At 31.5% G+C, this 25,988-nt stretch overlaps 3 protein-coding genes across 3 annotated transcripts; 1 reads left to right on the forward strand and 2 right to left on the reverse strand.

The window, feature by feature from the left end:
• Positions 1 to 1,384: 1,384 nt before the first annotated feature.
• On the reverse strand, positions 1,385 to 2,441 carry LOC123258737. The gene is made up of 4 exons (XM_044718924.1): positions 2,282 to 2,441; positions 2,045 to 2,188; positions 1,760 to 1,918; positions 1,385 to 1,586 (listed from the first exon to the last, which is right to left on the reverse strand). The coding sequence occupies exons 1-4, from the start codon at positions 2,351 to 2,353 to the stop codon at positions 1,443 to 1,445; spliced, it is 519 nt and encodes a 172-aa protein (XP_044574859.1). The 5' UTR covers positions 2,354 to 2,441; the 3' UTR covers positions 1,385 to 1,442.
• A 331-nt stretch (positions 2,442 to 2,772) lies between these two features.
• Positions 2,773 to 3,930, reverse strand: LOC123258738. Its single transcript, XM_044718925.1, has 4 exons — positions 3,745 to 3,930; positions 3,346 to 3,489; positions 3,053 to 3,211; positions 2,773 to 2,976 (listed from the first exon to the last, which is right to left on the reverse strand). The coding sequence occupies exons 1-4, from the start codon at positions 3,793 to 3,795 to the stop codon at positions 2,830 to 2,832; spliced, it is 501 nt and encodes a 166-aa protein (XP_044574860.1). The 5' UTR covers positions 3,796 to 3,930; the 3' UTR covers positions 2,773 to 2,829.
• A 7,634-nt stretch (positions 3,931 to 11,564) lies between these two features.
• On the forward strand, positions 11,565 to 12,578 carry LOC123258915. The gene is made up of 2 exons (XM_044719167.1): positions 11,565 to 11,818; positions 11,929 to 12,578. Exon 2 carries the CDS (start codon positions 11,931 to 11,933, stop codon positions 12,504 to 12,506), a length of 576 nt encoding a protein of 191 aa, XP_044575102.1. The 5' UTR covers positions 11,565 to 11,818; positions 11,929 to 11,930; the 3' UTR covers positions 12,507 to 12,578.
• The last annotated feature ends 13,410 nt before the right edge of the window (positions 12,579 to 25,988 follow it).

The following is a 25,988-nucleotide window of genomic DNA, read 5'->3' on the forward strand; positions in this document are numbered from 1 at the left end:
TTTCAAATTGATATTAGTAGTGTGAATTATAATGCACATCAAGTACATAAATTTTTTCCTTAATATTTACCTGTCTTTGGCGCTTTTTTAATCTAAAAAATTTTTATACTCTGGTTTTTTTTTTTTTTTTTGATTTAATAGTTTTTGTAAAAATCAAATCATTATAGTTTGTGGTACAATAGTTGAACGTGTACTGGCGCGACTGGCTTACAGTGAAACTGTTTTTGTAGGATTCTGATGTATCCGTAAACTCAAATCTTTATCATTGTTATATCCAGCGTGCCGTCTATAATACAGGGCCTCCCATTCCAGCCGAAAAGTACAGCGCTTGCATATTTAGGGAACAACAACCTGACTGCGCGGACAACTTACTCGTGGCCGAAGAATACACATACCGCGCATTGTCACCTTATCAAAGAAACCACTGTTTAATTAGTAGTCCCACTTAATGAATCGCAACCGAGGTGATAAAAGACGCGAACACCATAATTCGACAGATTATTTTACAAGTGTCAGCAATGTTCTTGCCTTAAAGTGCTCGGGTGAGTCCCGCGACCTCGCGACAGGCATAGGCAGACCTCAACTATTAAATTACCACAAGTCATCTTTTCCCTACTTATCTCATTTCTGATTTCCTTAACGGTAGCTTTCTGAGTTCTCCAGATAGGATTCTTCTCGCCACGATTCGTTTTGACGATAATCGAGATTCCTACAGTTCCAGTGACCTGGTCCCCACTCTCAAATTATTTCTTCTTCTGTGAATTTATAATCGGCGAACTTTTGTTTGCCGGAGTCGTTACCCGGTTACGAACTCATATAAACTTTCAACCTTTGTTTTATGTTGTTATTAGTTACTGCGAATAGTGTGTTAAGACGTGTGCTTGCCCATAGCCATTTAATTGAATAAAAACCTAAAACCTGAATCTGAAGTGTTTCGTCATTCATAAGTTAAGAACATTCAACCCTTCAATCCCCAGTCAGCAGGAGGAAGCGAGAAAGCCAAGCAGCGGAAGTCAAAGCGTACAAGTCCAATTAAAGCCAAATCATCGTTGGAATTAGGATTCGCAAAAGGTAAGTGGAGGATATTTTATTGTTTCCGAGGTCGATTGTCTTATTCAAGGCCCCTCTTCGTTTTCACCTTCGCGAACCCATAAAATATGAAACTTAACGATTTTCGTTAGGGAAATTCATCTGTTATGGCCTTTTGACGCAATTTTTGCTTTAGAACATATCCTATCATATTTTTAATATATATATATATATGAAAATAAAAAATAATTTTATAATTATAATTATAAACAAGAATAGAAATGATGACAAAAATTAGGTCATTAAAAATTTTTGATCTTTTATTATTTGAGCCAAAATATTTTGTAAACAGATAAAAGAAATTCAAGGAACGTCTGATGCAGAAAAAAATAATTGCAAACAGTTCTTAAGAATTACGTAACCTTGCTGAATAAATGTAGAGTTATTAAATTTTGAGCTTCATAAAATATATCAAGAATAACCTTATAATTGTTAGGCATAAAACCATCAGGTAGTTGCTCCATTGGTATTTGATAACCTACAGATCCGTAAACACCCTGAAGAGAAATTTAAATATAAGAAATAAAATTTTATCAACAAAAAAACGTGCAGACTTTGCCATCACAAATCGATAAAATTTTTGAATTTTAATTTCTGTAACTCTTTGTTGACTTATTCGATTCATGGTATCAAAGTTTACTGATAATTTTCATAACTTATAATATCTTACAACACCAGGTGGGCAATTATCTGCATCAAATCCTAATGCCTTAAATAATGGACCCATAACTATAGGTTCTTCTAAAGAGTCACAAAAATCCATCTTTACATCTATTCCGATATCTATGACATATTCACCCATCGATGCTGCCATTATTTTTAATCTATCCTAGAAATCATGTACTGTAGAAAATTTTTGTGTGAAAATGGACCGCGAGAATAGTACACTTTATATAAATTTACCGATTTTTAGAACGAGAAGTTAAAAACTGATTATTAAACAAAAATTAATTACCTCAGTACCAATAGGAAACTGTTTTATTATTGAAATGTTAACAATTAGTGCATTTGAATCATCTATATAAAGATCAGGTTCTGTAAAATACTCTTTATTGTAAGTAGAAACGAGCACATCTTCTATGATTAAATCGTATGACCTCTGAAAAATTAATAACAAAAAATTATTTGTACTAAAAAATTATTAATTAATAATTTTGCATGTTCAGAAGTATAACTTTAATTTATAAAATACCTCTGCTCTTAAAAACTGGAGTATAGAGACCAACAGCATGGTGGATAATATGGTTTTCACAACAGTTGTCATATTAAAAAAAAAATTAGTTGAAAGCTTGAAGTAATAGGTTGATTAATACTTACTGCAACAAAGTATTTAAATAACGAGAACTCAAATGAAAAAATAGTGTTGAACAACTAATTATATTCATGAGAGATGATTATGTAAGGGTGCAATGAATAAAAATTATATCCGGTGTTTATTAATATTACAATCATTTTCAAGCATAATACTACAGACAATGATCTTCTATTGGTATTAGTTGTATGGATCATATAATACAAATTCTGATATATCCGTAAATCTCAAATTTTTATCATATACCTAATGAACATGAGTACAAAGCAATGATAAATTAAAAAGCCAATTTTTTTAAGCGAAAAAATAATTATTAAACATTTACAAATATGCTGGAATATAACGACGCAAATTTTTTCACAATTATATAATTATTTATAGCAAACAAATTTTATTTTCAACAAGTATTAATAGATTGTTTTTTATAATTAGTTGACAACGGTGGGAAACACTTGTAGAGCTAGTAATTGTTGTTCTTCATATAAGATTTCTAGAGTCACTCTGTATTTATTAGGCGGAAAGTTATCTGGCAATGTGTCCATTCTTAACCTATAGCCATCAGTTCCGTAAACACCCTAAAAGAATTTAAATATTATATTTGTTTAATATCCCATTATTATGAAAAAATAATTATATTAATTAAAATCTTACGACGTCGGGTGGGCAATTGTTTGGATCAAATCCCAATGCTGCAAAAAGTGGGCCCATCATAATTGGTTCATTCAATATGTCACATAGATCCAGTGTTACATCGATCCCGGTATCGATCACATATTCGCCCATCGACGCTCCCATCAGTGAAAAGTGCCCCTATAAAAAAAATAGTTTTAAGTCTTTTTTTGGACGATTGGTAGTCTTAACGAAGGCTTTGTTTCTGTCTAGAATCAAGTTTTAATAAGAGTAATAGAAGTAGTGACATTATTGATAATTAAAGAAATAATTACTTGAGCTTCCATTGGAAGTTGTTTTATTATTGAAGCATTAACAACTATTGCGTTAGTATCGTCAACGTAAGCATCAGGTTCGGTGAAATATTCCTTGCTATATGCAGCAACAACCACATCTTCTATGTTTAAATCATATGCTCCCTAAAAATAAATAATAGCAAAAATTTATTAGTCCTTAAATTGTAACAAATTGTAAAATAAAATTAAAATGCACTGAAGGAGGTCATCAAACTGACTGTAAATACTCCAAACACTGTTTAAAAAAATTAAACTAGACAATTTACTTTTGACACTCTCTTGCGGTCTACATCAAAGTATAGTAAATAAAAATTTTTTTTTAACAATTAGTTTTCTACTTTGCTTCATATTATAAAGAATTATTAAATTACTGAATACCTGTGCGCTCAAAAGCTGGGATGCAAAGACAGTCAGTATCCAAAACAACATATTTTTGAAAAAATCAATCGTAATATCAAACAATTTATCTGAAGAAGTATAGAAATTCGTAATGCAGCGTTCAAATCAGCAAATGCTCTTGAACAAGTAATCCGATGTTTCACTGTCGTCGGTGATATTTATGTGACCTGATCGCGCAAATATACAAAAGGAATATAATGATTTTTGACCAATCTTGCAATCATTTCCGTGTAATCTGTTGTTATTATTATTATTGCTATGTAGATCATATCAGAAGATTTTATAGTTAGGTAACGTATAATTATAACTACTATCATTGATTAATCTGAAAATATGACGAATAGATTGCATGATTTTATTAGTAATAAAATCTGCGATATCCCTAATAATTTGTTACAGAGTCGTAATCTTCAATTCTGAAAAATTTATTCATTCAAATAAATTTTCATTGTAAATTGATGTTTTGTCAGCAATAGCCATTTATGATCTAAATAATGGAGAGATTGAGGAAAATTTTATGACGAGCATACTATTATTTTAAAGGAATATTTATAGTTTAATTTGTTAAAAAAAGTTAAATTGTTTCAATATGGGCACCGACTACTACAACTTTGAATACATTAATCGTGGGGTTGAAAATAAAAAAAAACTTGGATGAGTAAAAAAGTAAAATAATATCAATAGAAATCCAAAGTCAGCATTTATGAAAAAATGTCAAAAGCTGGTTGTGGTCGATAAAGACTCCTCGATTTGTTGCAAGGCAATATTACGTCTATATATATATATCGTCTATAATATATAATATGTATAATATATAGATAAGAGCAAGAGCAAACGGTAGTGGTAAGTAGTGTGCATGAAAAGAATGATGTTTCATTTTTAAAAAATCCCGAGCAATCTTTCTTGCATTACCCTCACCCTTTGGATGCCTGCACTCATTCCAGAAGACTTCATCCCACCGTCAACCAATCCGCCTGCACTTTAAAGAGTCCTTTGCTCTTATTTATTGCTACATGAATAAAACACGGGCCCAAGAGACCGGCGTATTAACTGCGGCATAATTTTCAAATTTCAGGAAATAAATAACGGGTAAACGATACGCGGACACGTGTGGGGTGGATACATTTTTTTCACTTTTTCTTCTCATTTTTTTTCAACTGTCTTACTTTCTCTACTTTTACTTTTAGGAATATGCTCACCCTTACATTATTATTGTTGTTATTATTATTCTATTTCTTTCCTTTTGCAGCCCCTTACCACACATAAATCCTGTGTGGCTGCTTTTGTCGGGGCGTTTGGCGCCGGGCTATATTTGGAAAAAATTCAAGACGCCAGAGGAAAAATTTTTGATTTTTAACTAAGAAAAATAGCAAAATTAAATTTAAAACAATAATTATTAACTTTGTTCGTAATTTATCAATTTTTACAACCATGATTTTAAAAAATTTTTTTAAACCTTTTTTGGATGAGTGGATGACATGGATAACACATAGAAAGACATTTAGGATCTGAAAAAAGTTTAAGATTAAGATATTATCATATATTTGAATAAAAATTAAGTAAATTAAGTGAAAAGATACAAATTCAGGTTAGCATATTTCAAATTATTAATAGATAATTAATAGATGAGTAACATATATAGTTTCTTTTCTTAAAAAGTTTTTACAAAAACATTAAAAAAAAAAAAAAAAATAAATAAATCTAATCTAACGCGGTGTGAGAATAAAAGAATATAATTCTTATTAATAAAACAAAGCTTTAAATTTTCCAGGACCGACAAAACGATTTAAAAAAGTAATAAAGTAGTAATGGCTTAAATGGGCCATATCTTTGGGTTTTCCTCCAATTGGCAAACATTAATCTCAGCTAATTAGCGGACGTCTTGTAACGGCCGGGGGTTAATGTCAGTCGGCGCACCCTGCCGAGTCCTTGGTGCTCCCACAGACCCGAGCAAGTCGACGGCCTTTGATGTCACAGGGGCGTAAGCACCCGTGGTATCATCATCAAACATCGCAACGACCTTTGTAAGTAATACGATAGCTTGTGTGTTGCCGCCACTGGGGACTAACCACGGGCATACTAGAAACCAGAGACCAGAGAGCGGTTACTGGCATCCGCGGCCGCAATTAGTATGACACTGCATGGAGTGCTTACGGAAGGGTTTACTACCACTGCTATCATCTTATATATTATGTACGACATGCTACATACTTTACATTACGCCCCTATCTTCTATGTCTCTATCATCCCTCTTTTTCTATTTCCTCAGCCCTTAAACCACTAATTTTGCACATCACTGTTACGCTTCGTTTCATCACTCCCACAAACGTACCATTAATTCATATCACCAAGTAGTTATTATTTATTGATGATTTTAAAGCTTTTCCAATTTTTTAATTTTACATTATATTTATTGGTAATTATTTTATCACACGCTTTAATATTAAATAATTCCTTAATTAATATTAAAAATTTTTAAAATAATAACTCAATATTATTATTGACATTATTTTAATTTTAATAAATCTTCCCATGAGTGAAAATACAATAACTCATTACTAAAATCAAAATGTAGTTATTAATGTAACAAAGAGCATGCATTAGTATTAAACACTCGAATGGTGTTTTACAGCGGTCTTGACATACAACCATCTTGCTTATCGATTTACACGTTAGTTATAAAACCCAGTACAGAGAGTTGAGACTCTGCAACCAAGAAAGCAAATAAATGAATTTTTTTTCTCTATAACTATTTTTACCTATTTATTTTTTCAGCGTTACTGCATCTTCAGTTAATTTTATTGCGTAGTTTACGATTAAGTTATAAAGTTTGAAAGGATCGTAAATTAATCAACTGTCTTTATCAGTTGTATTGTAAATGTCTCGAGCCGTGTAATTCGTTATGTTAATATGTAAAATGTTACAAATTTTTCCGCATTATTATCATTTTTAAACTCTAAAATCCATTACAAATTAGAAAAGTTTAATGGACGAGTTTTTGCGGTTTATAAGTGATCTGTGTGCCCAGCAGTTAATTAAATATTAACGTTCTTTCCATTAGCATGATCCTTTGTACTTGTACGCAGCGTAGGAGCTTATAATTTATAATATATGAGGTATGTAGGGGTGAATGAGTTAAATTTACTGAGATGTTTATTTATTATTTATTTTAATATTATAATCGTTTTATTATACATTATTATCAATATTTTATCGACATTATAAGATAAATTATTAATTTAGAAAAAGGATGATAGAAGGGTAGTGATAAAAGATAATAGAAGCAACATTAGAATTTTAAACGACCTTGCCGGATAATTTTATCAAAAGTATAAAAATAATATGCAGACTTAGCTATAATAATGATATATATTTAAAATTTACTGATCAGCAGAGTAATTGCAATCAAACGTTAATCACCTTTGTATACGGTGAAATTTATGCTGTGACTTGTACACCATTCAACGCATTGGAAGTGTCGAGTTCCAAATGACTAATTTGCCATCTCACGCTTGGCTCGGTCTCTCTCATCTGCTATCAGGACAATAATTGAAACAAATAGAGTGATCGAGGCGCGTTTCTGTCGGCTTACAGTATTTGTCAGCGAAACATTGAAAACAAGGGGTCGAGGTCGATATTGGTTCCTCGGTTGTTGACTGTCGACTGTTGTTCATTAGTAAGTTTTGTGAACTTACTGTCACACTAATACTCCTGCAAAGTATCCACTCTGTAGTGGATATTAGCGTACAGTTGAGACCTATATTGGAAGTAGACGAGGGTGTGAGTTCTGGCACCCCTTGCGGGATCATTCGTTTGGGTATAATGTACGGTCAACGTAAATTACATAAAGTGCGTACATAGTATAGGACTGTCATTCCGACGATTTTATTCTTTATTCTTTATTTAATACGCAAAAGCGTGTATAACAACAATTGAAACGTTAATGAGCATTGGTGAGCCCTTAAATATGATATCAACGACCTATAGTGGTCGGTGCTGGAAAGTTTTGCATTTGTTACTCGAGTTAGAGGACATATTTGAACCAGTATACAGTCTTTTCTGTCCTCTTTGTACGACGACGAAGAAAGTTGAGTATCCACGTATCCATGAAAATTGAGGATGGAGAAGACCGGAGTACTAGGAACTTTCAGCTTTGTAATTGATAGCCTTGCCGTGAGGGAAACACGTACTACTCGTTCATAAACTTATATATTTGACGGCCCATAAATAACTACTGCAAGCAACAGTTACAGTTACAGCAACAGTAGCTCGATAGCCCAATGATTCTGCTTTATAGTAGTTCGAAGTTTATTTCCAAACAATGCATTCATATGATACCTAGTTATCCATTTTCAGTTATCGATACATTCAAAAAAATTAATATTGAAAACAAAGAGGACTCTTGTTACAAGGATTTAAAATATATGTTGAAATAAAAATCATTTTTGGCCATAAAAAACTTGAATGAATCTGCACTGTAAATAATAAATATAAAATATCAGTCGAAAATATGATAGACAATTGCTCTTTTAGCAATTTTGATCTCATGATACTCATCCCAACACTCTTACATGCTCCTTTAGGATTATTTTCGTCTTGGTTGGCTACTTGGGTTAGATTTTACTTCCAAGTTGATGATACGTGCATTGTAGATCCCCGTTAACGACATTTCCACATCCTCCGAAGGGCATTGTGCACCAAGGAAGCAGTCATTTGCGATAAGAGGGCCCATATTTGTGTGTCTTTGAGAAAGAGCTTTCCTACTTATACTTATACTTGCGATTTATATAAACTTGACACACAGACGGAACAAACAAATAGACGACACACTCTCATCTTATCCTCCAAAGACCAAAGTACGTCCAGGGTTAGGTAAGTTCTGACTACTGTCCGGAAATTCAGTGAAACGTCCTCTCTGTTTTCAGAATAAGTACAATATTCTCGGTATTGTCGCGGCTGTTAGGGAAGACGATAGTGGGCTATGAATAGCTAACTTTATAATCACAGTAATGCCATCGCAAGTGTTTTCGTCCTTTTCACTCAAATATTTTATTATCATATTAAATGTTAATGAACTTTTATTATTATTATTATTATTATTATTCTTATTATTATTATTATAAAAGTATATTAACAATTATTGCGGTCTTTTAATGGATTATATCACTTGTAAATGTCAAGTGTGTTAACGTATGTAATATATATGCTGTTACTTTTTTACCACCCCTGGTATGTCAATGTCGAGGGGTCGTCCGTGATTTCGATGAGTAACCCCCGAATATTTTCTCACTCCTCTGATTTTTTTTCTCGGGATATATATTTTTATCTAAAGTACATGTGACGTGTGAATTATTGCTTTTTTTTTTGCTATCAATAAAAAAATTTTGTTTTTTTTTTAATCATATTGTTGCATTATTTTACAACAAAATGTGACGTTTCAATTATTTCTAAAAAATTTGAAATTATCGAGGAGTAAAATCAATTTTTACCAAAAATAGAAACTTAAAACTTCAAAAATCATTAAAAATAATATACCAATTTTTTAATTCCTCAATTTTTACCGAAATATATAAAATATGATGACGGAAGCATAAGAGATGCACATTAATGTCCAAAATTTGATGGTACCGTGGCTATAAAAATGCAGTAAATAATTTAAGGTCTCAATACAAAATACATTGAAGCTGTAATGTGTAGAAAAAAGTAAAAGAGTATTTTTATTTTTATTGTTCCAGGTAAGTATCTTGAAAATGGTCTGACGAGACAGGGGCAAGAGACTCGTTTTCACCACTCAAGATAAAGTGCAGAGAGTCTATTCTGTACTATCTCGTACTCTCAGCTCAAGTACTTTTGTTGCATCAGTGTTGAGAGGCCATATTCTCTTTATTTCGTCGTCTCTTTTCGCAGTTAACTTTTGTTTAAAACAATTCAAGTTATGGATCCTGTATTCAGTGGCTACTGGTGAACGAAAAAAAGTCATCAATTGCATGCTCACCTGTAATAATAATAAAACCGCGATTACTTTAGTAAATAATCATAATTAAATCACTAGGATGGATTTTATCGAAATAAGCAACCCTCGTATTTCAACGCATTTACTCATCGGCCCGATAGAATCAAGTGTCGCTGCGCTTTATCGCACTAAAGGGCCATAAAGGCTAATATAATTCCGCGGGAAGGAAGTGGATGTAAGAAAGGGCAATCGTAACAGGAGAGAAATAAAAAATAGTAAAAAAGTCGGAAGATAAAAAAGTCTCGCAGCATACTGTTAAGTAAACTGGGCACTCGTTATCACATTGCATTTTTACGTAGTAAATTTTTTCCCCAATAGAGTGATGGCTTTGGTGACCGCTAGAACGTTTACGGGAATTGCTCCCCAGTGCCTCACATACTTTCTATAAGATGATCTTTTTTGGCATTACGGCAAGTGTTTTACTTTATCACACTTCATTGTTTACGTTATGATGTTTATATTGTTATTGATTTTTTATTATTTCATTATATATAATTTCGTAAAAAATAAAAACAATTATAAAGTTTGTAATTACTAAATTTCAGTGTTTAAAAAATCAACTATCAACCTAGTTGTTCTATAAATTAAGTAAAAAAAAATACTTGGAACATAATTAACAATTATCTATAAGTGGTTGATAATTTGCTTGTAGATTAAAAAAAAAAAAAAAAACCCACTTGAAATAAAAAATAATATCGTTAGTAACTGCGCAGTATTCAACCTGACAAGTTTGATATTAAAAGTGCAGAAAGTAATGTGGCAGTTAGTTCATTTGATACACGGAAAATAATGTGCAGTATCATTTACTACAATATTGCAGTAAATGTTTCTGTAGTTACAAATATCATATAAATGATAACAGTTACCCAATATGCGTCAAATTCTACTAAGTCAATAAGTTAAATTTACTCCAATCTTGCGGTAAATTCTACTGCACACTGCAGTAACAAATACTCCACGCGGGAGTTGAAAGTACTACAGAAGGAACCGTTCCCGCTATTTCGCCATTTTGGGGTTAGTCTCTTGTTAGTATACTCGTTAATTTTACCGTCTCATAAATAATCATCTGTAAATAAAATACTAAACGTCATATAAAAATAAAAATTAAAAAAAAAATACAGACATCTTTTTTAAATTCATACTTTTTTAAAACCCAAATATATTTAGGGTAATTATTTACAAGTGGGGTCCACCCTATTTTCGGCCATATCTAGGTGAAGCATTAACATTATTTAATTTTTTTTTATTCTGCTTATTTTTATGACGTATTTATGATAAAAAATGTCGTGAGAGAAAAAAAATAAAGATTTCATTTTTTTGGATAAAATTTCTATTTTATCTTTTTTGATGTTTTTGATATATATTTTTTTATTTTGAAAAATACATAAAAAAACGAACAATTAGAAAAAAATGATCAATTTGATTAAAAAAAAAAAAAATTAACATGGCCCAGTATGGGTGAACCCCACTTGTAAATAATTACCATATTTATTATCTATAAATAACTCAGTAAGTAATTTTTGATTATAAACTATAAAAATTTAAGGTTATATACCGTTTATTTTTATGCAATTGGTTAACCGTATATTAAGTAAATTGAACTACAATAGGAGTTACAAATACCGCATGCTGTAGCATATCTTACTTTTTACTACAGTTAACGCTTAACTACAATATTGGAGTAAATCTACCTACAATTTGGAGTTGTCTCAGGTGATACTACAGCCTGCGGTAAATGGAACTACAGTTGTTGTTGCCACTACCACAATTTATTTTCCGTGTATTTATTTATTTTATTAATTCATGGGCAGAATCCTGTCACTGTGAGTATAAATACAAAAATTACGAAGACCGAAGTGAATTTTTGTAAAAGCTCAAAGATTATGACAAACTAAATCAAATCGCTCTAACTGGTACTCATGTTTCTGCGGCATACTCTAAATCCTTGCTACCTTCAGTGAGAACCCAAGATCTCAGTATCAAGGAGCAATTGGAAAGTGGAGTCCGTGTTTTTGATATTCATATACGTAGTGTTTTCAACAAATTTGTTCTCTATTATAAATCATCATATCTAGGCCTTACATTTGATGATATTCTGAAGGAGATTTCCAATTTTTTATCCTATCATTTGCATGAATTCGTAATTATGTCTATGTCAGAGGAAGAATATTTTGCAGAAAGTTCCACGATGAGTGATTGTGAAATAATCGACCAGTATGCGACTGGAAGCAACGGATGGAGATTGAGGAAAAACTGGACTTTAAGAGATTCTATCGGGATGCATCGGGGCCGAATTTTGCTTGCGAGGGGAAACAGAAACTATCGATTTGCTGAGTGTACGGTTAATTTAAACAAGCAGTGTCTCATTCAGAGTTTCAAAAATTCACCGTGGAGTTTTAAGGACATCGACTACAAATGGCGGGAGATTCAAAAGTTGCAAGCCACGAGTTTCCATGCTAATTATGAATGTTTTATCAACGATATGGGAGGTGTTTATTTGGAGTCCTACCCGGAAGAAACGGCTAAAACTGGGATTACGCATATCAATGGATGTTCTTTGCCGTTGAATTATCGAATGGCTTGTTATTTTGTTAATTCGTATCGTGGATTGACAATTGTGATGGCTGATTTTCCAACCCAAGAGTTAAGTAATCGTATCAATGATAGTAATATGAATTATACGTACGATAGTTGTCCCGAATTTTTGAATAATCCTGTAATGAATTGATGTAAATCAATAGGGCTAAAAATAATTGATGATCTGTAACGCAATTAGTGAAGAAATAAATGTATTATTTTTGACAATATATGCTTTTTTATTGTTATAAATTGCTTCAAAAGAATTCTCAAAATATTGTTAATCCTCAGCAGGTTAATAAAAAAATATTGATAAATTATAGCAGGGAAAATTTCATAAATACTCGTCGATTTTTCTATAAAAAAATTCTTACCCACATAAGCATACACCAAAAGGGAAATAAAAATACAAAGACTTAAATGCCGTCTTGCCGTCAATCAATTGAAAGTTTGACGTTGAATTTTTGTAATAAAATTCAATTCCCGTGGTTCCCACAAAGCACCTCTTGTGGTAACTAATATAAATAAATAAATAAAAAAGTAAAAAAAGGCAAAGAAAGAAAAAATTTGTGACGGGTAAATATCAGCCGGAGAGTTACGAGAATTACGAGACGACGTCGGCGACGACTACCATGAGTACGCGAGGACTATGTGGAGTAGTAGAGAGCACATTGGAGGATACACAGAGACTACAGAGAGTATACAGTACATAGCAAAAATATATATATATATACAGAGTGTAATGAATAGAACAGTTGAAGGATGGCAAAAAAAGCGCGGTTGAAAGCTTCGAAAGCGAGTGTAGCGTCGATTCACGTCGCGTCATGTATCCGACGACGCAACGTTCGTCCCGCTCGCTTTACTTGCATACTTATATGTGTGTGCACATACAGTACGTCAACGAAGCCATACCACTACATAATTCTTCAGCTCTTTCTCTCTCGATGTATCATTCTTTCTCTAGTCAACAACCTTTATATATATTACGTTTTTCCAGACTTATAAAACCGACGTCTGTAGCCCGCGATCACATCACCGGTAAATTCATCGAGTCTCGCGATATTTCCAATATTTGAAGCCACGGAGGATGTTACAGTCGCTCCAGGAAATGAAATGTGTGTCTAATTTCCAATGCTCCTATGTGCTCACCCCATTCGCGACTCCCTGTGTACTCAATTCTGCCAACTTTCTGTAATACTCATTTCACTGATGTGTATCCACTTTTCTTCTCAGCCCACTTTTTTTTTTCCTTGCTAATATTCTTAGAGAATGGAAAATTACCAGTTTTTAGCTCTTTCAGAGATATTTCTACACTAATAAAAAAAATTAACTTGACTCAAGAGCCAAAATCTTGAACAAAAAATACCATTTTGAAGAAAACGATTTTCTTCAGTCAAGAGAATAATTTCTTGACTCAAGAATATCATTTTCTACAAAATGGTACACTGATAGAAAAACAATCTTGATTCAAGAAACATATTTCCTTCAAAAGTTGATTTTTGTTTCAAAATTTCTAGCTGTGTTAATTCAAGAAATAAACTCTTGAAACTAAATGTAGATATTTTTCTTTCAAGAATTTTTGTCTCTTGGTTCAAGATAGGCGATAACATGATCTAAGATATAACCAACTTGTGTTAAGAATGGCTTTTTTTGAGTTATTTATTTACTATGTGAATTTCGATAAATTTATGTAATAATATTTAATTATAATAAATTATATTTAATTATAATATTACTATATTTTCACAATTATGTTCGAAAATCTATAAAAAAATTTTTTTATTTACTTTAATAACATCTTGATTAAAGAAATTATTATTTAAACCAAAAATTTTAAGTTTTTTAAACGATAATATTATTTTGGTTGAAAAATTTAAATGTATCGATTGAAGATAAAATAGTTTTGAGTAGTTAAGAAATAGTTTTATTTCTTAGGCCAAGAAAATCTAAACCAAGACAAGAAATTCTTGAAGCAAAATAATCATTTGTCTTCCAAAATAAATTCTTAGATCAAGAAAATATCTGTGGGGTCAACATAAATTTTCTATCAGTATATTCTTGGTTCAAAATTTTGGCTCTTGAGTCAAGTTAATTTTTTTATCAGTCTACTAAATGGCAAACGACTGCACGGATAATGCATGTCTTAAATTACAAGTAATGATAACAAATCATAAGAAAAATTATATCACAACAATATGCGCCCACAGAAGCTTGATATGAAAGTTTAGGATCAGATAGAGGAAAAAAAAATATAATATTGAAATTTATCTCCCAACCAATACGAATATTACACGCCTACGACTTTAATTCTTTTCCATATATACTTATATATAGATGATACATGTGTATTTATCGTATGTAGTATATTCATTAATATTGTCTACCCCACTTTGTTACAAAACCTCAGCGTATTAAACCCGTTCTCATCCCCGATGTACTTATACCCATACAAGCTCGATCCCAGTGCATAGCAAAAGCAGCTCGTCGACGAGAATGAAAAGTATTAGGTATGCGAAATGAATGCTCGGTACTCACTCGTTCCCGGTAATATATATATATACACAGTATACACTCGGAACTCAGTGGTTCGCTGTGCTTCACTGGTGTGTATCGAAAAAATATGAATAAGCTTTCCAATTTCCGATATTCCATGACATTTTTCTATGAGGGCGGTTTCAATGAGATGTGAAACATACAACGAAATGCCATCTGATATATATTCCGACGTGAGTGTACGTGTATGTAGTCAATCCTGTGGTTTAAGCATGTAAGGGTGTGTCAGATGTACACCTTTTTTTCTCGTCTACCCTCAACTACTTTTTTATCATTTTAGTTTTTTTATTTTTATTTTCTGGCTGTACTCAATTGCATATTTTTTAACACTGGAGATATTTCGGTAATATACACCACTCACTGTCCATTTGGGGAAATTAAATGTCTATCAGGTGTACTCACTTGTTTAGTCGTTCTGTGTTATCGCTCTTATTGTTATTATTATTATTATTATTATTGTGGTTGAATATAATTATGAAGAGATTTAATTAGTGATATATGATAGGTTACAGAATTGATTAAAATTCTTAGCATTATTATTTAATCAAAATTAAATAGTAATGATCATTATTATGACTAAATTTCGTGGTTTAATTTAAAATAATTACAATGAAAAAAAATTATTTTTTGTTTACCATTATTATTTTTTAGCATGCTAAAAAATTTTTTTCGGTTAACAGAGCATGATTTATTCGTGATGCGGTAAACCGTACGATCTGGTGACAATTAGTCTCTCGTTAGCTATTCACTTTGGCAAAAGTCGAGAGAGCAAGAGAGCAAAAACGCGAGTGGAGCTGAATAGTGGTGGATGTCCTTCTATAGAGCGTAGAATATAGTGCACGGTGGGTATGAAGCTTTCATTAGCTCTTCGTGGCTCGTTATACTCCGCCCCCGTCATAATTCCCAACGAAGCATAGCGTTGCTCTATCAATTTCGCTATTAGCTCTACCGTTAGTTACAACAAGCTCCACATCATGCGGCATCTGTTATGTATTAATAAAGAAACTTATTTTTTAATCATTATGCCATTTTTTTCTCTACTACATTCATTATACCGAAAATGAGCACAGTCACCGTTGATCTAAAGGAAATTTTAATTATTCTCTTCGGTTATTAAAAATTTTTTACAAAATATACAAAGAAAAAAAATTATTTCTTGCATCAATATAATTTTGAGGAAGATTGAAGTTATATTGGAATAGGAAGAAATTTTTTTGACTTTAGAAATATTGGTATACTTTCAAAAAAAATAATTTTGAAGAACTTTATAGTCTTGGTTAAAAGTAAACCCTATAAACAACCTAAAATTTAAGTAGATTTATTTTATATTCACTTATTTTAATGAACTGTTTATACTTATTATATTAATAAGTGAAAATTTTACTAATTTAGTTGTAAATATTTAAAACTAAAGAAAAAAATGCCACTTTCTTATATTTCTACTGCACAGTAAAAAATTTTGCGTCATTGCGTCAAAAAACTTAGTGTTAAAAATTTTTATGTTAAATATTTAAAATTTTTGTGTGTAAATTCAACATTTATTTTGTTAAATCAACACAAAAAATTGTTAAATATTCAACATAAAAATTTTTAACACAAAATTTTTTGATGCAATGACGCAAAATTTTTTACTGTGTGTAAGATTTTGTATAATTTCATCAACTAAAGTTCACCAATCCTGTGCATCTAGTAAAATTCGCCCATTGAAATCCAAAAAATAATTTCAACATATCTATTCAAAATTTAATTTCTTTTTCTTTTTTTAAGATTCTTGAATTCACTCGAAAAGTTATCGGTTCGCATATACAAAACCACATACATATACAATGTCGCATCGCTATCTGCATTCCGGGTGAACGCTCAGCCGGATTACTTTAGCGGTACCCGACGCCTCTACGTGGGTCGTAAGTTCAGAAGTAGGAAACCCCGGAACACAGTGGTGGACGACGAGATGGCGGGCGGGTGCTGCTGGAGGCCAAACCATTCCCAGAAAAGTCACGTTCTCGAATGTAACACTGGTGCTGTACCGGGTGAGCAACAGCAACACCAACGGTTCTATACATTCGCCATTACTATCTACTTTTTTTTGCCTCCTATATGTATTTTCTCTTTCTTTGCTCGCGATTTTTATTTTCCTCTCGATTCTCCTCTCTTCTACTCTCTCCGTCTTTATTCTTCGTGGTCATTTTCTCTCCTTCATTTGCTTTTTATTATTTTTTGATTATTTCTATACAACCGAACGAAACGTTTAGCCGTGTCGTTAACCAAGCGGGGATATAAGCGTGGGATAAGTGCGTTTTCTGCAAGCAATTCTCTAGTATAACTTTACTGAGCACGTTCTTGTATGCAGCTAAGACATATATAAAGGTGTGCAAAGATGAGAGAGGAAGTTAGTTCTGTGCAAAACTCTTTACCCGCATATATATTGCACATATGTATATATTGGCCACATATGTATGGGCTATTGGAAGTTAAAGAGAGAACGTGACGAACATAAGTAAAAAAAAAAAACAATAATAGTCGTAATGAGACGTTTAGAAATGAAGCCTTTGTACGTTACCGAAGCTACAGACCCTTATAATTTTATCGGCCATTAAATTAATGTAATGTTACCGAAAGAATGTATATTATTTTTGGGTGGATTTTTTTTTTTAATTATATTATTAAATTACGAAGATACTCATGATTACACTCATTGTATAGCATCTAATTCTACGAAATTGGATAAACATATTTATTTATGTATTTTATTAGCAACAAAACCAATACTAACTGTGAGATTAAGGATTTTAATCTTGTGTAAAATAGAAATAATTTAAATGAGATTAAAAAATGATTTTCCAATTTAAAATTACAAAAATAAAAAAAAAGTATATTTTAAAATATAATAAAGGTCAAAAGATAATTGAACGTCCAGTGAAGTAAAGGTTTGAAATGCAGCAGTAGCAAGTCGAGAAGGAAAGCTTTTGACTGGCATTGAGGTTCGTTGAACAATCGTATCTGGTAGTGCCTTAGAAAGGTTGAAAGACATGACGTTGAATAGGATTGGGAGAAGAAAGTAAGAGCGCAAAGTAAGGGTAAAGTAGCAAAGTGAAGACGAAGAAGATTCCTCGGGCACAGCTCTTACATTCTAAGATGCGGAAAACTTTGAGGGTGCTTGTGGGAGTATACTTTCTTGCGACAAAGTTCTTGGACAATGTCGGCAACTTCCGTAATTAAAGTTACGGGCACTCGGCGACAGACCGTGCAAGCTACGCCTGCCAAAGACTAACTTTTCTTCTCCGAGTCTTCTCTCTTTGCTGAATAAGTGTATCTATATATAAATAGTACTGTCTTCAGTACTCGACTCTCTTATATTCCAGCTAAAACTTCAGTTTGCTACAACTTTTCTTCACAATTATTTCTGGCAATCTTTTCTGCTATGCAGTTGGAAAAAAATTACGACCTTGGGTCTACTTTTTAAAATTTTTGCCCATTTGTAAATAAAAATTTAGTCCGAGTCTTCATCCGTGACATTTAATGACGATCAAGATGAATTTAGACATTTGATGAGTTGAGTTATTTGAGGACCACCCAAACGGTACTAACATGGTGCAATTGTCATTAATGTGCTCGTCGATATCCCAAACGGACTGTTTAGACGGACTAATTTACTTGCCTCTTCCTCTTCTACTTATCCGATATTAAACGTAATTATTTAAGTGCCCTTCTTTGTATTATAATTCATGGGAGGTCTTTAGCAACATATAAATTCATGTAAATTTTTGGGTATTCCTGATTTATTTAGCAATTAATAAAATGATGATGTTTATTTAAAAATTAGTCACTCTGATTTTGACTTTTGCATGGTCAGATTTATCAAGTTAAGTAAAATGATTCATAATTTATCATATGATTTACGATAAATTATTCTTTGAATCAATATTTATAAAAACGACCTACATTAAAATTATTTAACGATCAAGATGATGTCATACGTCTTGAAGTCTTATGTTACAAGTAATATACGATCCCGCATCAAGTGCAACTAAATTAAAATATCGAGGCGCGAGTATAGGATCGGTGACCTCGTGAGAATATTTCCGACTTTTTAATTATTTAAAAGCAGTTTAAATTTAAGCTCAATCAGATTTTGTACTTTCTGATGATAAAAATACGAAATAACTCAGTTTGTTTTGATGTAAAATAAAAAATCGTTATTTGAGTGGGAAATATAGTCAAGGGGGAAATGAGAGCTTATATCGATTAACTGTCGATTCGTTTACAAAAAGTAAAAGAAAAACGGTCTGTAGGGAATTTTCCAGTAGATGGAATGTGATCAAGGCTTGGCAGATACACGAGAATACTCCTAAACCAGATTTTCACCTCGATAAAAACCACCATTAAATTTCTATTTATTTTAGAAAATATCAACCTTTATTTCAGATAAGTTTTTCTGATTTTTTCATCAATAAGAATATGATTATTTAAAAAAATATTAATGGAGTTTTAGAGCTGACACTGTCAGTAAGTCGAGGCACTTTTAAATGATACTATAAAAATATTATAGCTGAACGGCGCTCAACAGGTCATTTAATTGCGGAAATTTTCTACTTAACGCGGTACACGCGAGAACATGAGAAATCATCTCGCGCTGTCGCCTCTCTATGATCGATGATTCTACTGCCGCGTCAACTGCCGCTATATACTATGACGATAGTGTGTATAAGTACGCCGTGTGTACCACCGATGCCGCTTGGGGTCAATTAATCCTCGCTCATCGCCAGTTCCGATCTAATAATTCTCAGCAATATCTCCGGGGACCATCTCTTCCTCTCTCTTTTTTCTTCGTTCCTTTTTACACTTTTGTTTCCTTTTAATCTAATTTAGTCCTTCTTATTAATTTCACCTGGTCGTCAAGATTTACAATTTTAAATTAAAATTCTTTTCTAAAAGACGTCTTGTATTATATAATAAATATGAAATTTATTTATGATATTTATATATGATATTTATTTACAAAACAAAACTGATCTGACGGTGAAAAAATAAATTACTCAAATAATATTCAATATTACTTATCGGTAATGTAGAAATAATTTTTTCCTACTAACTATACTTCAGAATTTCTTTTAATTTTATTGTTTTTCTGGTTAAATAATATGATTAATATTTTTTGCGCATATGAATTCTTAATAAATGCTACGATATTACAGCAAAAATGAAAATTAATTACTACACGAGCTGACTGGAATAACAATTATAAATAAAATTAAATTAAAGCCACAAAAATATTACAAATTCTCAGCGCTCATGTAAGTATTTATAAAGTTGACCGTAAAAAAGCATCCATTTAAATGAAATTGAAATAGAATTACTCGTTGAAGAAGAATCTTGTTGAGTGAAAAAAAAAAAGCATCCCAGCTAAATAAAAGGAATGTGTCTTTCCAAGCGATCTTTTAAGTGGAAAGTGAGTGAGCGAATAAAAAAAGTAATTAAGCTCTTGGTCTTGAGGACACACGAGGAATTTAAATGCCGGTATCTCAATTATTTATTCAGTTTGATTAAATAAATTTTTTTCCCGGATCTCAAACGAACAAGAGTAGGTAAAATTGTTTTACAAAAATAGATCACAGGTTTAAGTGAGACGTCGATTACAGATAGGATTTAAGAGAATAAAAGAAAAAGGAAGAAATAATAATAAAAAAGACGTCAGTCACGGAAATAACTGGCGCATCGACCTCCTGTCCAACTGGATTCCTCGCAAGAGAAGGATGCCTCTTGTATCGCCGCGGGTAAATCGAAAATAGAATGATCACTACGACTGGAATTGCACTTACTAGTCGATTCTTGTCTCATCATACTTTTGCCTTTATCTTTATCTATATCTTTACCTTTGCCTTGATTTCTTCCTTTCCTCTGTTATTATCATTATCACTTTTACATATTTATTTATCATCAATATCAACATCATAATTATCGTATCAGCATCATTTATTTTTTGTCATCTTTTTTATCCTACAATTTTATTTCCATATTAATTAATAAATATTAATTAACTTTTTCAGATCTATAATTTTTCTTTTTCCGCATTTTACAAATAGTAATTAATACATTTATTAGACTCTAAGGATATTGGAGATCTAGGCGTGATAAAAAAATTCAAGGACTCTGACACTTCCTGGCACGTGATACTCCAATAGGTTCTGGGTCCCCTCAATGTATCAATTCCTAAGGGATTTAAAACTCCGTGCCTCCAAATCAACTTATATTTTTGACGAACCACTTGCCCGAAAAATTGTATCATATTCTATATAAGTAGTAATGTATGGATCATATTCGTACAGTCACAAGTTTGCTACCCTTAACAATCCGCGACCAAGATGTTGACTTTTTGCCTTTTTCACTGTCTTCAACTTTTTCCTGCCTCGTCAACAACTTAAGAAAGTAGTTATCTGTTCTTCCGGATATCCTGTGACTATACTTACGTAGAGCAATTTTTTTTTTACTCAACCAACAACAAAAGAAAAAAATACGATTTTATATGAGAATTAGCGTAATTATTGGTGATACTATTGACAAAAATACTATTGCTGCTGAACACTACAAAGAATCAATTAATCAAAGAATTTTTAAGTGTTTTGAGCTTAGGAATAACTGAAAGTTCCAAACATGGATTTGCAGAAAACCGTTTTTCGGATTTTTCCCGTATAAATGCATGAAAAAATAAAATTTATTAATGCAGCTGTAACTCGTAGCGTATCAAAGGGAGGAGATTATGACATCATAACGAGCCTCAGAATATCTGGATGTATATATGTTACAACAATAGGAGCGCGAGAATCCGTTACAATAGACTGACCAATAAATAGCTTGTAAATGGGCGTGCAGAGAGGCGAATCGCGCGACAGAATTGTGGAAAACCGCTGTCGTTTCGCCCTATCTCATTTTTTTCGGGGGCGTTTTTGTACTATTTTGCTCGGCAGCTTTGCTGTAGACTATTCAAGTATTCGGCTATTGTCATTTTAACTGTGCTATGGGTCCTTCGGACTATCCACGTGCCTCTATGTCTCATTTAGGGAAAAACTCGGACATCCCTGAAAAAACGTAACCACCGTATAATTGTTGTGAATGACTTTATAGGCGGATCAGTGGTCTAAATTGGGTAATAAATATGTTTTTTTTTTTTTTTTTTTTCTGACTTCTTCTGACCACCTGGAATTACTTTTTTGTATATTTATGAAATTGCTATTAGGTGAGAGAAAAAAATAGATAAATAAAATGAAGGAAAATGGTCTGATAAATGTATTTCTTAAAGGACTCTATAAAAGGTGAAATACGATAATTTTACGCTCTGGTCCGTATAGAAGACATGGTGGTAACTGTAGAAGACACATAGGGTCGCCCGGCTAAAAGCCAAATGTCACAATTGGTTCAGTGATGAAATAAAATAGCCATAAAAGCTCTTTAACTATTAAAAGACACAAGTTTTTTTGTGTACAGAAGATAGGATACATACATATGTGTTTGTTTTTGTAGAATCTCATATTAGTGTCAATATTTATCGACTGTTCACTGATAGAATAAGTTATAGTTTGAAAAACTAAAAATCACGGTTTAAAAGCAAACCAAATTTTTACAAACACAAAAATATAATTAATTTTGCAATCAGAATTTTACATGAGCATTACAGCAATCATACTATTGTTAAAGCATTACATTAGTATCCTATAAATTTAAACTAGAAAACACATCATCTGGCCCACTCTCTACAGATGATTGACATCAGAAAGTGCGGTCATACATACTGCTATTAGGCGGCGTATGTCTGAGAAGAAAGATCACAGGAAAAGATGAACAATTAACGTCAGAACGTAACTCATGACCGCTCAAGAATATACCAAGACATTTATGTCCTTACTAGTCGTTCGATGCAAAATACTTTCCTTGGATATATAATATAGCTTCTATATAATATGCTGCTGCAAAAAAAGTTTTATACGTCGTTAAAAAGTTTTAAACAACCCACTAAAACTGTTTTTAATCGACGTTTATTAATTTTTCTCAACTTAATTTTTAATTAAATGTAAATTTGAAGCATACGCTTTAATTGATGAAGATTAAAGTTGATAAAATAAATATTTGAAAAAATTTTACATTGCGAAAAAAATAACTGGAAAAATTGAGTAAATAACTCGATAGTGTTAGTGAGGTGAGAAAAATAAAATACTGACGCAGTAAAGCACTCAGCACCGTGCGTGATACGGTTACAAAATTATTGGTATATATCTTTCGGCTCGACTGTTAAGTCTTGCTGTTACTTTTATTTCCTCTGAATTTTTTTTAAAGCTTGAATATTTAATGCTGTTAGATTAATTACTCAACTCAAATTTAAAAACGAAGTTATTAATTAAATTTTAATTTGATATTTTTATTAATATTTGTTTAATTAAGTAAAATTTACATAATTTCAAATTAGAATAATTACACATAAAAAAACTTAATTTGAATCAAAAAAATAATTTTGAAGACTTTTACAGTTGTTATTTCAGTAGAAAAATTTTTTAACTAAGAAATTGAGTAAATTTTACTGATTAAAGAATTGTTTTTCTTGACTCAAAAATTTTTCTCTTGATTCAACTCAATTTTTTTTTTTTCAGTGCATGTAAATAGTTATAACCCGGGAAAAAAGGTTTAGATCTGCTCTGATCAAATTTGATCTGAGCAGATCAGATTTGATCTAAATTTAGATCTAAGTAGATATGGACAGATCTAATTTGATCTGCTTGGATCAAACCAGATCAAGTTTGATCAAAATGAAATTGAAACGTAGATATGAATAGATCTGTTCTGATCAAACTAGATCCACTCTGATCAAATTAGATCAATCCAGATCAAGTTTGATCAAAATGAAATTAAAAAGTAGATATGAATAGATCTGTTCTGACCAAACTAGATCCGATCAGATCAAATCAGATCAAATTAGATCAAGCTTGATGAATATATGTAATCTTAAACTCGAAGTTTTACAATAAATTTACTGAACAATAAAGAATTCTATTATTATTAAGTCATTAAATATCGATTTGAGTAATTCGGCTTACAAGATAACGCATCACATTGATGACCAACATTTTAAAGTCGAAAAACAATCTAAAAATTGTCTTTAATTGACGTTGAGTTTGTTGATAAATGAACTACAGTGACAATAATCTTCTATTGAAAAAAAAATATTTTATTTAGAAAAATTAACTAATTGTAAATATTGATATTCGTAAAACTATCTCTGAAATAATTTTTTATTTTCCAAGGTAAGTTTTGCGAACTGTTCTATTTTCTATATTTCATACAACTAAAGATAATTTTTCAGAAAATGTAAAATCTACAAAAATGATAAATTGGAGTTTATTCATTTTGCTAATTTTTGTTATCGTATCTTGTATTTTGTCGTCATCACTGGCCTGCTGGGTAGGATGCGGATTTTTTCAAACCAAAGTCAACGGAAAATGTGTAAGCGATGGGCCGTATTGGAATTCACCTTTTTCGGGATAACTTTAATGTAAATTTTGTTTAAAATAAATTAACTCGCTTGAATTTGTTGAAAAAATATTTTAGGGTAGTAATTTTATGAAATTTATCAAGATTTAGAGTTTAAAAATCTATTTATTCTTGCTTAATATTTTTTTTTTTTGTTCTAAAAACTTACTTCGTGCGAATATAAAAAATTTATGTCAGAAATGATAATTTTTATTGTTGCATTATTGCAAAAAAATAAAATTTTATTGGATTAGGATGATTCATCGATGATTCATCGATGATGATTCATCGAGTGACATGTAAAATATTTTCTAGAATCTACAAGTTATCATGACTCGCAACTTGGTGATTAAATTTAATTCTAAGTTTTAGTATTTCAAAATTCTGCATATAAATAGCTTCTGCTCACCTTCTGATTAAAGTAGAAGCCAAAGAAATCTGTCCAAAACTTCATCGTTTCTCCGAAACTTAAAGGCATGTAATTATTTTGTAACCCAAAAAGTTTTTGTAAATTTCTAAATCGATATAATCATCGTTTTTCGTTGCTCTATGTATGCGCGGATTTGAATTTATAGTTTACAATTATTTTTAAAAATATGCCTCTGTTTAAGATTGACGAACATTAAACCACGGTAATTAATAATTTATTTTCTCAAATTTTTTAGACAATGATGAACGTAAATTTGAAACTGTTCATTTTATTCATCTTCATAATTTATTCCGTAACTGTACAACTTTCATCAGCGATGGTTGAGCTTAGTTGGCAGGATAGAAAAAAGCTCCCCGAGTAAATAGAGAAAAGCTGATTTCATCTTATCAATTCCAAACTTCAACTTTGTTTAAAATAAATTGATGTATTAACTGAATTAATTAGATGAATAAATCTATTGAATAAAATAAAATAACGATTGTGTAATTAAAAAAAAAATAATAAATATTACGCTGTGTATTTATGTTAATTAATATTATGTGGCCAGCCATCTTGTTTAATAAGTTAAGTGACGACGCAGCTGCCCGTCTCAATGAAACATTAGTTTACATTTTGATGCTCAGTACACTTATTATAAGTTTCTTGACGGAGTTTAAGAGAGCCACAGTGACAGCCGGAGTTTGAGAGAAAAAGAGAGACGGAGACTCGAGATTATGATGGTGAGAAATCGAGAAAGAAATTGTTCATTAGGAAGATGCGCGCACGCGATGATGTCGCCCTTATGACTTCGGTAATAACCACTTTGGATGATCTCTTAGGCTTTTATTTATAAATATCCATGTAATATGTTGTGCTGGGTAAATTAATACGATTAAATACTCAATTAGGTTTTTTTTTTTTTTTAAATAGGGCACGTCATTATTTGAGCATGCATGCGATGAATGAGAGTGTATTTTGGTGATCACGAATACTTTTATACCCGTATCATTTTTCATTTTTAATTCTTGTTATTTAAAGAGAGATTTAAAATAATCTGACCTATTGAACTTATTTATTTGCACTTTAATTGATTTATTTACTTTTTTATTTTAACTGGAAAAATTTGAAAAAAAAAAATAAATAAATGGCGAATTA

This window comes from Cotesia glomerata, linkage group LG2 (assembly GCF_020080835.1).
Source record: "Cotesia glomerata isolate CgM1 linkage group LG2, MPM_Cglom_v2.3, whole genome shotgun sequence".
In the NCBI taxonomy this organism is placed as follows: domain Eukaryota; kingdom Metazoa; phylum Arthropoda; class Insecta; order Hymenoptera; family Braconidae; genus Cotesia; species Cotesia glomerata.

Excerpts from the sequence above, each read along its gene's own strand:
- LOC123258738 (XM_044718925.1), bottom strand. The coding sequence starts at position 3,795 with ATGTTGTTTTGGATACTGACTGTCTTTGCATCCCAGCTTTTGAGCGCA. Across the intron at positions 3,212-3,345 it reads AACTTCCAATGGAAGCTCAA|GGGCACTTTTCACTGATGGG; the intron begins GTAATTATTTCT and ends TTTTTTTTATAG. Across the intron at positions 2,977-3,052 it reads ACAATTGCCCACCCGACGTC|GGTGTTTACGGAACTGATGG; the intron begins GTAAGATTTTAA and ends AAATTCTTTTAG.
- LOC123258915 (XM_044719167.1), top strand. The coding sequence starts at position 11,931 with ATGTCAGAGGAAGAATATTTTGCAGAAAGTTCCACGATGAGTGATTGT.
- LOC123258737 (XM_044718924.1), bottom strand. The coding sequence starts at position 2,353 with ATGACAACTGTTGTGAAAACCATATTATCCACCATGCTGTTGGTCTCT. Across the intron at positions 1,919-2,044 it reads AGTTTCCTATTGGTACTGAG|GATAGATTAAAAATAATGGC; the intron begins GTAATTAATTTT and ends CATGATTTCTAG. Across the intron at positions 1,587-1,759 it reads ATAATTGCCCACCTGGTGTT|GGTGTTTACGGATCTGTAGG; the intron begins GTAAGATATTAT and ends ATTTCTCTTCAG.